The following is a 14381-nucleotide window of genomic DNA, read 5'->3' as shown; positions in this document are numbered from 1 at the left end:
TGGAACAGAGAGGAGGACACGATTTGATGTTCTCAGATGACGTATTAAGTTAGACCAAGCTTCTGGAAACACTAACATTTCAGCAGTGTAACTGTGCAGGGTCCCTCATTTCTCAGTCTTGCCAAGTCGGCTGTGCCTCTGCTGGCTCTCAGGGACAGTGGCCCTCATGTAGTGATTCAGGGATCCACTTTGTTTCTTGGACCCACCCACAGGGCTGTAGACAGGTTCCCAAGTGTTTCAGCCCACTGGTCTCAGGTCTAACTTCCTCGCTCAGCCCCAGAGCCAGAATGGGCAGTGCAAAGGGGGGCAGTGCAAAGGGAGGCAGTGGGGCAGTGTTGGGAGAGCCGAGAAGTGTTTTGTGAGCTGCGAGGTTCAGTTTGAGGTGGAGGGATGGTCCCGTGGATGGCCCCAATGAGAAAGTCTGGATGGCATTTGGGACTGGGTGCTTGGTTGGCATTTGGGACTGGGTGCAGGAGGTTGTTAGTAGGCATGGGAATCAGCAGTTTTAGAGGTAGAAGAGTGGGGCCCAAAGGAGGAGTCTTGGGGAGCACACTTTGGGTGGTGACTTTGGCTGGTGGGGCTGTCTGGCCATCAGTGTCCTCACCTGCGAGAGGGCACTGGTGCCTCCTTGGAGGGGATGGCAAGAGCCCGCAGACCGCAGCCAGGCCAGCAGTGATTCCCACCGGGGGGGTTTCCTTCTCGCACTGTATCGTGAGCACTCAGCCTTGTCTTTCTGTTTGTCAGGAACTGTGGTGTATGGTGAGCCCATCACCGCTAGCTTGGGGACCGATGGCTCCCACTACTGGAGCAAGAACTGGGCCAAGGCCGCTGCTTTTGTTACCTCCCCGCCCCTGAGCCCTGACCCGACCACTCCGGACTTTCTGAACTCCTTGCTGTCCTGGTGAGTCTTGGTGACCCGGTCACGCTCCCCATTCCCAGCCTCTCCCCAGACTGGCTGACCCATCAGGGTACAGCCTGGTGGGCAGAAGCAGACTCGCACACAGAGACACCTTTGTTCTCAAAATTCAGATTGTAGAGCGGGAACGGGGCATTATCGCACTGACGTTGTTCTTCGGGGAAAATCCAGATAAAACCTGTGCCATCTTGAAAGTCAACCAGCGAGGAGAGGTATCAGAAGGCTTCCAGTGTGGTCCTGCAGCACCCAGAGATTAGATACCTCACGGAAGGGATTTAGATACACAGCAGTGTTATAATGAAGCTCCAGGACCGGGTTGCTTCCTCCTCAATGTCCTGTCTCCTGAGGCGGGAGGATAGGCTAGTTCAGAAACCTCCGGTGGTTTGGCCAATTAAAAAAATATCTGTCCAAGGGTGACTGGACGTCAAAGATCAGTTAAAAGCTGGCTGTGTGTTTTCCTTCCAGCGGAGATCTGCAGGTCACTGGCAGTGCCCACTGTACATTCAACACTGCCCAGAAGGCTGTAGGGAAGGACAACTTTACCCTGATCCCTGAAGGCACCAATGGCACCGAGGAGCGGATGTCTGTCATCTGGGATAAGGCTGTGGTAAGGAACAGGGGCCTCGCTCATGGACTGATGTCAGCTTGACCCTGCCTCCTCGTCTCACGGTCGTAGGTCTCACGGAGGCCTTGAAATGGCAGTGGAGAGAATTCTAGAAGCTGGTACTTGTGTGACAGTATTTTTCCAGTTTGGGAATCCCAGACAGCTCCTTAGAGGTCATTTCCTCCTAAATATTACATATGTATTTATTATCATTGTCCTCTGGGTCAATGGAGACTGGGGGGAAAAAAAAAAACCAACACAGAGACGCTTTAAAATAAGGACTTTTTTGATCACTCAGGAAAACACTTTTTTAGCAACCTGGTGACCGGTGTCAGGCAATCTTCCACTCTGGGAAATGGACTCCGTTTCCTTAAAACTGTCCCTTCGGGCTCTCTGGAGTTAGCCTTTCTGCCTACTGCAGGCTTCTGGCAGGCTTGTTTTGAATGTCCACAAACCTTTCGGGGGTCCTTTGGGCTCTGATTTGCAGTGTTTTAAAACGTATTAACACAACAGGTTTTTCTGGTTCTTAACGATTTCTTTAGATTATGGAAATAATATATCCTTATTCCAAAAAGAGTAGGGAAGGGAATAAAAAATCCCTCATCACACATCTTTCAGATAATTGCAATGAACATTTTTGACAAATGTCCTTCCGGGTTTTGCCGGTGTAAGAGCACACGTGCGTGTGTGATATGTATGTGCGTGAGTGGGTAAGTAACACTGGCATCATCTATACTCTTTTGTGGCGTGTTTTATGAAAACAGGGTATCATGAAAATATCACCACTTCCTTAAATGTTCCTGAAGAACTTGGTCTTTGGTAGCAGTAGATTCTATCTTAATGCTGGTCTATAATTCATTTGTCATTCTTTGAATGTTGATATTGTTTTCTGATTTTTTTTTTTAACTGGGATGAACATATTGTATACACATCCTTGGACAGATCTTTAATGATGCTTGTAGGTGAGATTTCTAGAAGTGGTATTCGTGGGTCAGAGGGTAATATATTTTTGAGGCTGTTTATGCCGACTTCTGCCACCAGGCCCAAATTGGTATTATCACCAGCAAAACGTAAGTCTTTTTTTTTTTTTAAGATTTTATTTATTTATTTGACAGACAGAGATCACAAGTAGGCAGAGAGAAGGTGGGGGGAGCAGGCTCCCTGCTGAGCAGAGAGCCCGATGCGGGGCTCGATCCCAGGACCCTGGGATCATGACCTGAGCCGAAGGCAGAGGCTTTAACCCACTGAGCCACCCAGGCGCCCCAAAACATAAGTCTTACTGATCTGGCTGGCAAATTTGTTTTACACTTAATTCTTCAGTTACTGATTACAGTGAGTTTCTTTTTTGTGTCCTTAATTTGGCATTTGTCTTTCTCTCTCTTGATACCTGCTCGTTTCCTTTGCTCATTTTTCTACGAGCTTCAGAGCGGGCTCCTTAACTCAGAAACAGTCATTTCCTCAGAGTTTCTATCTGAAGGGAAGAGGAAGACAAGCGGTAGAGACGAAGAGCTGCAGGGAAGGCTGTGAAGAGACCGGGGCTGGCCCCGATGGGATGCCATGGACAGCCAGACACTGGCCTAGGACCTCTGACTGGGCCAGACTGGAAGCCGAGGGCTGCACCATGGTTGTGAAAAGACCAGTCTTTCCAGCCAAGCAATGTTTCCTGAAGAGCCCGTGCTTCATTTTTTTTTTTTTTTAAAGATTTTATTTATTTGTCAGAGAGAGAGGGAGAGAGAGCGAGCACAGGCAGACAGAATGGCAGGCAGAGGCAGAGGGAGAAGCAGGCTCCCTGCTGAGCAAGGACCCCTATGCGGGACTCGATCCCAGGATGCTGGGATCATGACCTGAGCCGAAGGCAGCTGCTTAACCAACTGAGCCACCCAGGTGTCCCTTCATTTTTTTTTTTTTCTTAACTTTTTACTTTGAAATATTATAGATTCAGAGGAAGTTAACAAAGACAAGACAGAGGGGTCCTATGTATCCTTCATCTGGTCTCACTGATGCATGATTATGGCACCATACCCAAGCCCACAGAGTGACAGTGTTGCAATGTTCGCATTTGGTTCTGTGTCATTTTGCCATACATAGGGTCATGTAACCACCTCCAGAGTCAGGACCCAGATTTCATCCATCGCCACGAAGATCCCCACCTTTTGCTGCCCTGTGCTAGTCGCACTGACCCCCAGTCCCTGGAAGAATCCCCACCTCGTCCCTTGCTGTCCTCCATCTCTGTAACTTGTTATTTTGAGAGTGGGCTAGAAATAAAGCTGTATGGTATATGGCCTTTTGAGATTGGTTCTTTTACTCTTTCACTCTGAACAATGGCCTTAACATCCATCCAAATTGTTTTGTGGATCTAATGCGTGTTCCTGCTTTTGCTAAGGAGTGTTCCACCCCTCAGCCTTTTAACTTGCTTTTGGGGTGTATGTGTGTGTCGTATTCTTCAGGTCACTGGGAAGATGGACGAGAACCAGTTTGTGGCCGTGACCAGCACCAATGCAGCCAAAGTCTTCAACCTTTACCCTCGGAAAGGCCGCATTGCTGTGGGATCTGATGCTGACCTGGTCATCTGGGACCCCGACAGTGTCAAAACCATCTCTGCCAAGACCCACAACAGCGTAAGTCCTGTTAACTGCATGGACCCAATCGCGAACAAATTAGAGTCCCAGAAAGGGACTGAGGGAGGGAGAGTCCCCAGAAAGAGCTTGCTGTGATAGGAATGAACTTTTTCCCAGGGTATATTATAACTTATAATTTGCTGAGGGGAAAAAAAAAAAGCTATCTTCTTATCTTTGGTCAGGACAGTAAGACTGTTCCTCTTCTCAGCATTTTGGAGTTCTTTATAGGTAGAGCTCTCTGTCTGTAGACCTTCAGAGCCTCCAAAGTCATGCCAAGATGTCAGAAGCTTCTAGAAGTCAGGCACTGCCCCATTTTAATGGTGGAGGGCAGCACCGTTCATGGCAGTGCCTGCCACAGTGGACCCACAGCAAATATTCAGATGCCCATTGGGCACTTCTATTTTTTTAAGCCACTGCATTCTCATGTCCGTGTTCTAGACCAAACCCCTCAATAACAGATGCTCTTGTGGTCTTAAAGGAATGAACTTTGAATTGACTTTTTCCCTCCCTCCCCGTTGGCTGGCTTAGCTTCCCAGTATAGTCTTATAGCTACACCTATGTGTAACTTAGATCACAACCTTTTGGGGATCTAGAATGGCCTTGGCGGGGAGAGCTCCTAGGGTCCTGCCCAGTGAACATACCTGTTCATATGCATTAACAACATTGTCCCATTTATTCTTCCTGGGGCCTTCTCAGTAAAGAGATGGCAACAACACCATAGTTGTTTGGTGGGAAGATAGGAAACGGAAGCTTTGAGAGCTTATGTGACCAGTCTGCTGTTATATGGCTATTTTGTGGTAGAACCAGAACTAGAACCCCCAATTGTCCAGGGGTCTTCCCTAGCAGACCACACATGCAGCCTCTTGGGCAGGCTTAGATGGAGACAATGCTTTCCCTCCCTGGCAGTCCCTTCTGTAGAGGGGATGGGTGAACGGGGCTCATTATTTAAGCTGTGGGTGACCTAGCTGAGGGGTGTGCATGTGGAGCCCTTACCGTGGCAGGAGAGAGACTGTGAGGAAGAGAGGATTTGAGGAGACAAGAGTCTGCCATTCACGCGTCACTCCCAAATTTTCCCGACTGATAGCACTGCCCTGCCTCTACTTCCAGACAGCCCCATGTAAGAGAAGTGCCTCTGATCTGTCCTCACCTGATTGATTCAGAGAGTCCACACTAAACACATTTGTGCAGCATTAATCATCCGGGAAAATACAAATGAGAGGGTTTCCCAGCGTAATACGGTGTTTCATACTACTGGGCTAATTAGCTTTAATTTGGAGCATTTAGCTAACTATTACTGAGCCCGTTGCTAGAAGCGTCTTCCTGGGCTTTTCAGGCATCCAGCCAGATGAGTCATTTTAGGGAGCCCCAGGGTTGGATGTAGGTTAAAATTGTCTATACCTGGTGAGCAACGCAGCTTCACTGCCTTGCAGTTTGGCGGAGGGGAGAGTCGGTTCTGTATTCCCTGAGCTGTGACCCAACCATTGGGCTTGTTAGTTTGTTAGTTTAAAGTGACGTAGATTCATGGGGCTGATTCTTCCCATCTTTTACAAAATGGGGGATGGCTCAAAATACTTTTAGTCATTTGTGATCTGTCGTTTACAGGCAATTAAAGTCAGCCTAGGCATGTTGCAATGGCTCTGTCATTAAAGAGCTCGCAGTCCTATTGTGAAAGGACAGTAGAAAAAAAACTAGACCGTGGATGACTGGACATTTCCTAAATGCCTGGTCTGTGCCAAGTACCGTGCTGGATGCTTCTGTTCCTTTTATTTCCTTGAATCTTGGCATCAGTCCTGTGGGGCGGGCTTTATCCTAGGGAGACGAGGAGCTGTGAGGGACTTGTCCAAAGTCACACAGCCGGGGTATGGCAGACCCGGGATACGAACCCAGGGCGGATGGCCCCACATCCAGGGTGGTCGCCAGTCCTCCATTAGGGTGTAAGAAGAGCTTGTTGGAGTGTAGACACAGGTGCGGAGTAAAAGATGGGGTTTGATGGCCTCAGGGTGACACACACCCTGTCCGAGGTCAGAGATGACAGGACTCTGACAGTGTGATCTACCTGTGTATGTTGCTTTCCTGTTGTTATATTCACGTAGGCCTTGGGGGAGAGGCAGATGGAGAACCTGTAGTTCTGAGGCAGGATTCAAGTGACCTACTCAGAGTTCCACACACAACTCCTGGATTTCACCAAATCTGAGATGCCTTGATTTGAAGCTATTCTCTGAGTTTGTATGCCACCATGAAAGAAGACGCACCACTTTGAGTCTACTATGAGACTCCTTTAGGGCTCGCCTGTGCTTCACATAGGACAACTGAGAGGCGATTCTGTCCTGCGGGGGTGGGGGGGGGCGCAGAGAATCCTGTGTGCCTCGAAACATCGGCATTTTGTACCGAGCAGGCAGAATGTCTCCTGAGAGGCTGAGCTGCAAGCCAGTCCTCCCACATGTTGGTGGTGTGAATTCCTACTGCCACAGCAGTCCACAGAAATGTTAGGCTGAGCAATTGATGTGAAATGGCCTCAGCATGGTCACCCCCTAGGCCGGTGGGAAAAGCCAAGCTAGAGCCCGCCAGCAGAGCTCATTCTGTTGCTGTGAGACACGCACTGATTCCAGGCATGAGTGTCTTCAAATGGATGAAAAACAGTCCAGACTTGAGGACACACACTCTGGTCCCAGAGTGCGTGTATGGAGCCACTCCTCCACCCCTTCCTTCCTGCAGATGTGTCTCTGCCTCACTTCTTAGGTAACTTCCAGATGATTCTCTGGGGTCTCGAGCAGTGCCGACAGCCTTTCCCTGCTGTCTTTAACCAATAACACGGCATTCCGACACTGAATGTGAGCTGTGAAGCCAGCCCAGGGCTTCCCCATCCTTCTAGCCACTGTGCCAGGCAGAAATGTTCTCCCGAACTGCACTGTCCCATCGCAGCTCTCTCTTCATCGACTGACCCCTGAATGCTGATAACCTGTCTGACTTTCCCCAGAAAGCCATGCTGCTTTCTCTGGTGAGAGCTTCCCTGTGAATTCTCCAGCCACAGTAATTCGTGCGCAGGAGCAGGGCAGGCAGGAAGAAGCGTAGGGCATTGTGGAACCTGGGAAAAGAGCACAGGGTGAATTGAAGCTGGGGGTTGGGACTGGGGCCTCCTCTTTTCTGTTGCCTTCTTCTGCAACAGCAGACTCACATGCATGCAAAGATCCCGCCTGTCTTCCAAGAGGAAGCCCAGATATGTCACCCTGCAAAGCCTGAGGCTAGGAGGATAGCTTCATGGTTCTGGAAGTTAACTAGACGTCAACATTTCATTGAAGGCATTGGCTCGAGTTCCCACAGGCTTTTCACTCAGGGACTGCCGTTGAACCTTGTTGCTAACAGATTGAAAACCAGGAAAGCCAGTGGGAAAACCTGCTCATGGATGGCCCCATTTCAAAATTTAGAACTTGGTCAGAGGAGATCTTTACAAACCCTCATGCTTTTCCACACAGTTTTTCTGTTCAGCTGTTTTCCCCCCAGAGTTTTGAGAGGCAGGGAAAGATAATTCTAGACAGGAAAATGAAGACAGAAAGATTAAGTGCCTGCTGGGGTGGGCATTCGGGACAGGGCCTTTCTTTTGTCTGTGAGATCTTGGGGAGGGTGTATGCTAAAGTTTTCATGCTCTCTCTTCCTAGTCTCTCGAGTACAACATCTTCGAGGGCATGGAGTGCCGTGGCTCTCCACTGGTGGTCATCAGCCAGGGGAAGATCGTCCTGGAGGATGGCACCCTGCATGTCACTGAAGGCTCTGGGCGTTACATTCCCCGGAAGCCCTTCCCTGATTTTGTTTACAAGCGTATCAAGGCGAGGAGCAGAGTGAGTACCTTTGATCTTAAAAAGTGTTTTTCTTGTGGGTTATGTTCAATTCTGTACATGCCGACTAAGCACTTTGAGTTAGAATATTGAGAGGAGGAGGTGGAGGAGTATGGAGGAGAGGTGGCTCACGAATAAGGGATACATGATCTTTTTATTTCTGGAGCTCAGAATACCAGTAGACGAGTCAGGTATGTCCATAGCCAGCCAGAATGAAGTAAGACTGGTGTGTGCTGGGATGTATAGTGGTTCAGAGGAGGTAGCCACTGCTGTGGAGTCCTAGGGAAAAGTGTCACGGGGAGAGGGCATTTCGAGTTGGGTTTTGAGGATTAGGTAGGAGTTTGAGAAGTCAAAGAAGGGAGACAAGGAAGTTAGAATGTCATGAACAGGGAAGATGTACAGTGTATTCAGGGCGTGGTAAGGCACTGGTACTTGAGGACTGTGAGGCAGAGAATGGACAGAGCTGTGAGGGAATTACAGAGAAAGTGAGATTGAAAAGAAGTTTGAGCGCCTGATCTTGAATGTGAGCTCAAATCTCTTCACAACATGTGTGGAGTTTTGAACTTGGGTGTAAGTTAAAGTGCCTGGGGGGGACAATGTAAGAGACGTTAGTTTTTGTAGAGTAACCAACTACCCATGGTCCATCTTGGGGGAACTTCAGCCTGGAGTGGTGGGGGCTGGCTCCTCATTGACATCTGTCCCCACTGTATGTGTCCATAAGGGGAGCCCTCCATCCCCACATCTCACAGGCCTGTCCTAACTGCCGTTCCTTCCCCCTTCAGAGAGTTGCCTGGGAGATGTCCTCTGTGAATGTGGCCTGAGTCAAGGGGCTTTTGTGTTTTGCAGCTGGCAGAGCTGAGAGGGGTTCCTCGTGGCCTGTACGACGGACCTGTGTGTGAGGTGTCTGTGACACCCAAGACTGTCACTCCGGCCTCCTCGGCTAAGACATCTCCTGCCAAGCAGCAGGCCCCACCTGTCCGGAACCTGCACCAGTCTGGATTCAGTTTGTCTGGTACGGTTATGGTTTGGTTGGGCCCGGTTCCATGGGATCTTTCTCACTGAACCAGCAAGGCTCGTTTTTTGTTTTGTTTTGTTTTGTTCCTCCAAAGATTTTATTTATTTATTTGACAGAGAGAGCCAGAGAGCACAAGTGGAGTGAATGGCAGAGGGGGAGGTAGAAGTAGGCTTCCCACTGAGCAGGGAGCCCCTTGTGGATCTCGATCTCAAGACCCTGGGATCATGACCTGAGCTGAAGGCAGATGTTTAACCGACTGAGCCATCCAGGTGCCCCAAGGCGTGCTTTCGTTAAAGGGGGGAACTGGGAAGGAATGATGCTCATGAGAAATACTAATATCCCAGATATGTAATTCCTACAAAATGACCAGTTGGGTCATTTCGGAATCTTAACATGAATTTACATCACATACAACGTCATGATGTGTATACTCTGTATATATAGAACTTGATGTAGTAAGAGGACATTTCTCCAAAGTCTCGTGACCATCCTAAAAGAGGGTGTTGTGGTATTTCAGAACTCTCTTTGCCCCCATGTATGCAGCACATCATGGTAGCTCAGCTTGTGGGGTCTGGAGCTTGAATAGTTTGACTCTGTAGCCAGACACAGCTATGCCTCAGTCCCCTCATCTATAGAATGGGTAGAAGAGTAGTGGCTACCTTGTAGGGCTGTCAGAAGGGTTAAACAAGTGACCATCCATGTAAAGTGCTCACAGCAGAGCCATTTGATAGTTGTTATTTGTGTGATGTCAGCAAAGGTGAGCCGTCCAGATTGTCAGGCTTCCTTACTTGAAACTTGTGCTCCTCCATTTGGTCTATGGCTAAAAGCCTTCTTTTCAAGCTCCCTAAGCCACAGATAAGTATCCCACCCTCTATGGGACATTAAAGAAACAGTTAATCTGATAGGTTTTTTTTTTTTTTTCCCTTGTCAAATATGCTGGGTTTCAGAAAATTACCATGTATAATTCCATCTGTGGGTTACCAATTTTCAAAAATTTTATTATTTCGGTTTTTTATTTTTTAGAGGGGGGAGGGACAGAGGGAGAGGGAGAAAGATAATCTTTTTTTTTTTTTTAAATATTTTATTTATTTATTTGACAGAGATCACAAGTAGGCAGAGAGGCAGGCAGAGAGACAGGAAGGGAAGCAGGCTCCCCGCTGAGCAGAGAGCCTGATGCAGGGCTCGATCCCAAGACCCCAGGATCATGACTTGAGCCTAAGGCAGAGACTTTAACCCACTGAGCCACCCAGGTGCCCCGAGAAAGAGAATCTTAACAGGCACCACATCCAGTGCAGAGCCCGTGGGGCTTGATCTCAGGACCCTATGATCATGACCTGAGCCGAAACCAAGAGTTAGAGACTCAACCGACTGAGCCATCTACGAATTTTCAAAAAATTTTCAGAAGAACAAGCGCTAGTTTTGTCAGAGAGTGAAATGGGCATAATCATGTCTGTGCTCTTTTATCTGACCGGACCATTCCAATCTAGGGAAGCATCCTTACTCTTATTCCTGGTTACACAGCAGAGGTACAGAGTTGGGGGAACAGAATGCTGGAGAGAAGGCTGTAGAAGCCTTCAGAGAAGCCATGCAGTCTGACTAACAAGGACACGGGCAGGCTGCAGTCTCAGTCAGTCTCCAGCTGGTGTTATTTTATATACACTTTGACTCTTTCAAGTGAGGGACCCAACCAGCATTCGCAAGGACTGCTTTACAGGGTTGGTGATTTCTTTGGCTACCTTAGGCAGGTCCCTTTTTTGCAGTTTAAACTTGCAGTGAGGTTTTGGGAGAGGGACAGACACTGGGCCTGGCCCTTTTTCTCCTGGGCTGTGCTGTTTTGGTTTAGAGGGGGAACTCCTGTAACTGCCCCCCCCGCCTCATGTGACCCTTTTTGACCCCCATCCCTGTCTCCTCTCCAGGTGCTCAGATCGATGACAACATTCCCCGCCGCACCACCCAGCGCATTGTGGCTCCCCCTGGTGGCCGTGCCAACATCACCAGCCTGGGCTAGAGGCCGGCCCGCAGCCTACTTGGGGATGGGGGATGGGACACCTGAGGACATTCTGAGACTTCCTTCCTTTTTTTTTTAAGAGCCTGTGATAGTTACTGTGGGGCAGCCAGTTCACGGGGCTCCCTCTTGGGCCCTGCACTCCATCCCTCACCCGGAGTCACTGATTTTGCTCACCCACTTCCCTCTACACCTAAGGAATATCACACCCAAGTCTACCCACCAGCCCCATACACGGAACTGCATCCAACACTCAGACATGCGAAACAAAGCAAATCACAACGAGGGCGTTTTTCATCTCTAACCTCTGTTGTACTTGTTACCATCTTCCTTTTCATGGGGGGAGGGGGGTGGGGTGGGGGGAAGATAAAGTGAATTGCCCAGAGCTGCCTTTTTCTTTTTAAATTTTGAAAAGTTTTTTTCATGGGTCTGGGGAGAGGGTGGGTGGGGGAGGGGGGAGAGTAGGTTTTTGTTTATTTTTTTTTTCTTTTTACATACTAAATTGGGACGCCTAATTCAATATTAGTACAAGGGGTTTGAACTGGACATCCTAATGATGCAATTATGTAACCATTGAGCTGCTTCAGGGTGGTTGGCAGACTCGTGTCCCTCCTGAGAGGCTCCAAAATGTCCGCATTGCATTCCATCATCTTCTGCGTCAATTGTTGATAAAGGCAGGTTTTCTTTTGGCCTAGATTTTGCTGCAGATTACATTTCTCGAGGATTCTCTTCTCCTTTCTTAACATCTTTTCTGCTCTCTCTCTCTCTCGCTAGCTTTTTCATTCATGACTGTTTTCACGTCTGTCCCTTTCTTTGTGTTTCCTTCAGCCCTTGTCTCCGAGACCCATGTTTTTTCCCCACTCCCCTGTGTCTTCTCAGATGACCAGGTCTCCTGTCTTAGCGTGGTCGTAAGAACCTGCCTAGAAGGGTTTGAGCTTTGTCACTGCAGCCATAGTAATATGCTTTCCTAGTCCACACACGACTGGTGCTACCCACCCACCCCCACCAGGATATGCGTTTGAGTTCGGGATGCTTCCAGGTGCAGCGGAAGGGCTGAGCTACCCACACTCACCTGTGGGCTCAGCATAGAAACTCGAACAGTACTGAGATGTTGCAGAAGCCTGAGGCTATAGGACATAAGTTTTTTCCTCTGTGCAATGCTAACTAACTAAAGAAAAATGCGGTCAAATCTGTAAATTGAGCGCCATGACCCAAGTGAACCAGTCATCCTGGAGCCAGCCACCAGCTCAGTGTTGAGCTGGTGCAAGTCTGACCCTGGGGCCTGCTCTTTCCTGGCTAAAAATATCTTTTGGGATTCCAGAGCACGCCGGGGCTTCTCACTTCGGGGCAAAAAATATTTTCTTGTTCAATTATTTTGGGAGATGTCATGCAGTACTTCTACACGAGATACATTCCAAGACCCCCAGTGGATACCTGAAATCGCAAATAGTACTAAACTTGATATGTATTGTTTTTTTTCCCATATGTACTTGTGATATACTTTAATTTATAAATTAGGCACTGTAGGAAGTTAACAACAACAATAATAAAATAGAATAATTGTAACAATATATGGTAATAAAAGTGATGTGGATGTGGTCTCTCTTTCTCAAAATACCTTATTCCATACTCACCCTTCTTGGGATGACGTCAGCTGGTAAGATGGCTATGTGATGGGATGAAGTGACGTGAATGACGTAGGCACTGTGACGAGCGGCAGCTCCTGCTGACCTCCTGACAGTACGTCAGAGGGAGGAGCACTTGCTTGTGGACGTTGGCTGACTGCCAAGAACTGAAGCCTCGAAAAGCAAGACCACAGATGAACAGGACCTACTGTATAAGGAGGCCTAATAAACTCAGAAAATCCTTGGGAAATTCAACTTAGAGTCCATTTTACTTTGTGACAGGGAACAGCTGTTGAAGGAGTAATAGGTCCCGTCAGAGCTGTTGTGGGGAGAAGATCTTACAAATCGAGCATGTGGCCCCCATAGAGACTGCAGGTGACCTTGTGTCCACATCCCCGCCCTTGTATCCATGACATTTCCCGCTAGCTGCCTTCGTGTTGGGCCCTGTCTTTGCCGATTCCTGTTGCATTTCCTTCCAAACGCGTTTACAGGTTCTCTTAAGCAATGTTAATGTTTGCAGGCTTTTACTGAACCAAATCTGCTTTCGTAAAGCATAATACGGAGAAGTAGGTCACTTACATCACACTCGTCTCTCCACATGTTTTGCCTTTGGGGTTATGGTTGGGGTTTATTTTTGGTTGTTGTTGTTGTTTGTTATTTTAAAAGTAAATTGCACTTTTAAATAATAATTGGTTAACTTAATATATTTGCTTTTTTTTTCTCACCTGCACTTAGAGGAAATTTGAACAAGTTGGAAAAAAAATTTTTTTTTGTTTCAATTCTAAGAAACACTTGCAGCTCTTTTAGTATTCACTGAGTCTTCCTTTTTTTTCCTGTAGCAGGTCATGGTGGTTTTGGTTATTTTGATTGTTTTTTTTAAACAATTTAAAACCTGAAGATTTCTGCAGGCTGTGTAAGCATGTTTACCTGTTGGCTTGCTTTGTGTGTCTGTTAAATGAATGTCATATGTAAATGCTAAAATAAATGGACAGTGTCTCCGAACTGAATAACTACAGTGACTTGATGCTCTAAAAACATTGTAGGATTTAATCATAGATGGTTTCTAACCCTTGGAATTGTGATTGTGACTCATGAGTGGAGGAACTTTCAGTGCTAAAGCTGATGATGTGTGTAGCCAGGAGAGTACCTTCTTTTTTTTTTTTTTTTTTAACCACTGTCTTAATGGCAAAATAATTATGGTAAAAAAAAAAAAGTCTCGTGTTTATTATTCCTTAAGAACTCTGTGTTATATTACCATGGAACGCCTAATAAAGCAAAATGTGGTTGTTTCAGGGGTGTGTCTGTGTTGAGATGTTCAAGGAGGCGGTGCTGGGTCCGGCCTGCCTGCAGCCTTCCTTCCCGAAGCATTCACGGGTGTCTTTGGCCTGGCTTTGCTGACAGTCCCAGTTCAAGAGTTTTCACTGCATGTTATAAACTTGCAGGCAGTTCTGAGCTTGTGTCCAGGCCACTGAGGTCAAAGGCCAAACGGAACACTACATGGCAGAGCTGAGTGTCAGACAGTCACAGACTATCCTAGCGAGGGCGTGATATCTTTCCAGAATCAAGCTGCAAACCCAAGTTTGGAAGTGGGAGTCTAGGGGGCACCATGTAGGGTTGGTGTGGTGACTCCTGTGCTCTCTGCGTCCATAGAGCTGGTTCACCCCGGGAAATCTTCAAGCTACAAGGGGGTGTACAAGATAAAGAGACCGGGGTTGACTTGCATGCAAGGACCAGTCAGTAGCTTGCAGGAAAGCAGGACATAGAG

The 14381-nt window shown here is 47.7% G+C and overlaps 1 protein-coding gene and 1 long non-coding RNA gene across 3 annotated transcripts in view; both read left to right on the top strand.

Moving 5' to 3' along the window:
- Window positions 1-13908, top strand: part of DPYSL2 (dihydropyrimidinase like 2) — a 122956-nt gene extending 109048 nt beyond the window's left edge. For both annotated transcript variants that reach the window (XM_047717536.1, XM_047717537.1), the window contains exons 9-14: window positions 745-901; window positions 1382-1523; window positions 3968-4138; window positions 7795-7974; window positions 8818-8983; window positions 10903-13908. In XM_047717536.1, coding sequence (XP_047573492.1) covers window positions 745-901; window positions 1382-1523; window positions 3968-4138; window positions 7795-7974; window positions 8818-8983; window positions 10903-10994 — 908 coding nt within the window. In that variant the 3' untranslated portion in view covers window positions 10995-13908. The remainder of the gene's footprint in view (window positions 1-744; window positions 902-1381; window positions 1524-3967; window positions 4139-7794; window positions 7975-8817; window positions 8984-10902) is intronic.
- LOC125092985 (uncharacterized) lies at window positions 1533-3256 on the top strand. The gene is made up of 3 exons (XR_007125125.1): window positions 1533-2590; window positions 2659-2663; window positions 2795-3256. It is a non-coding gene; the product is annotated as an uncharacterized LOC125092985 (long non-coding RNA).
- Window positions 13909-14381: the final 473 nt, after the last annotated feature.

The sequence above is a fragment of the Lutra lutra genome, chromosome 2, assembly GCF_902655055.1.
Source record: "Lutra lutra chromosome 2, mLutLut1.2, whole genome shotgun sequence".
In the NCBI taxonomy this organism is placed as follows: Eukaryota; Metazoa; Chordata; class Mammalia; order Carnivora; family Mustelidae; genus Lutra; species Lutra lutra.
The sequence above is the reverse complement of the archived record's forward strand: the minus strand, read 5'-3'. Positions and strand labels throughout refer to the sequence as shown.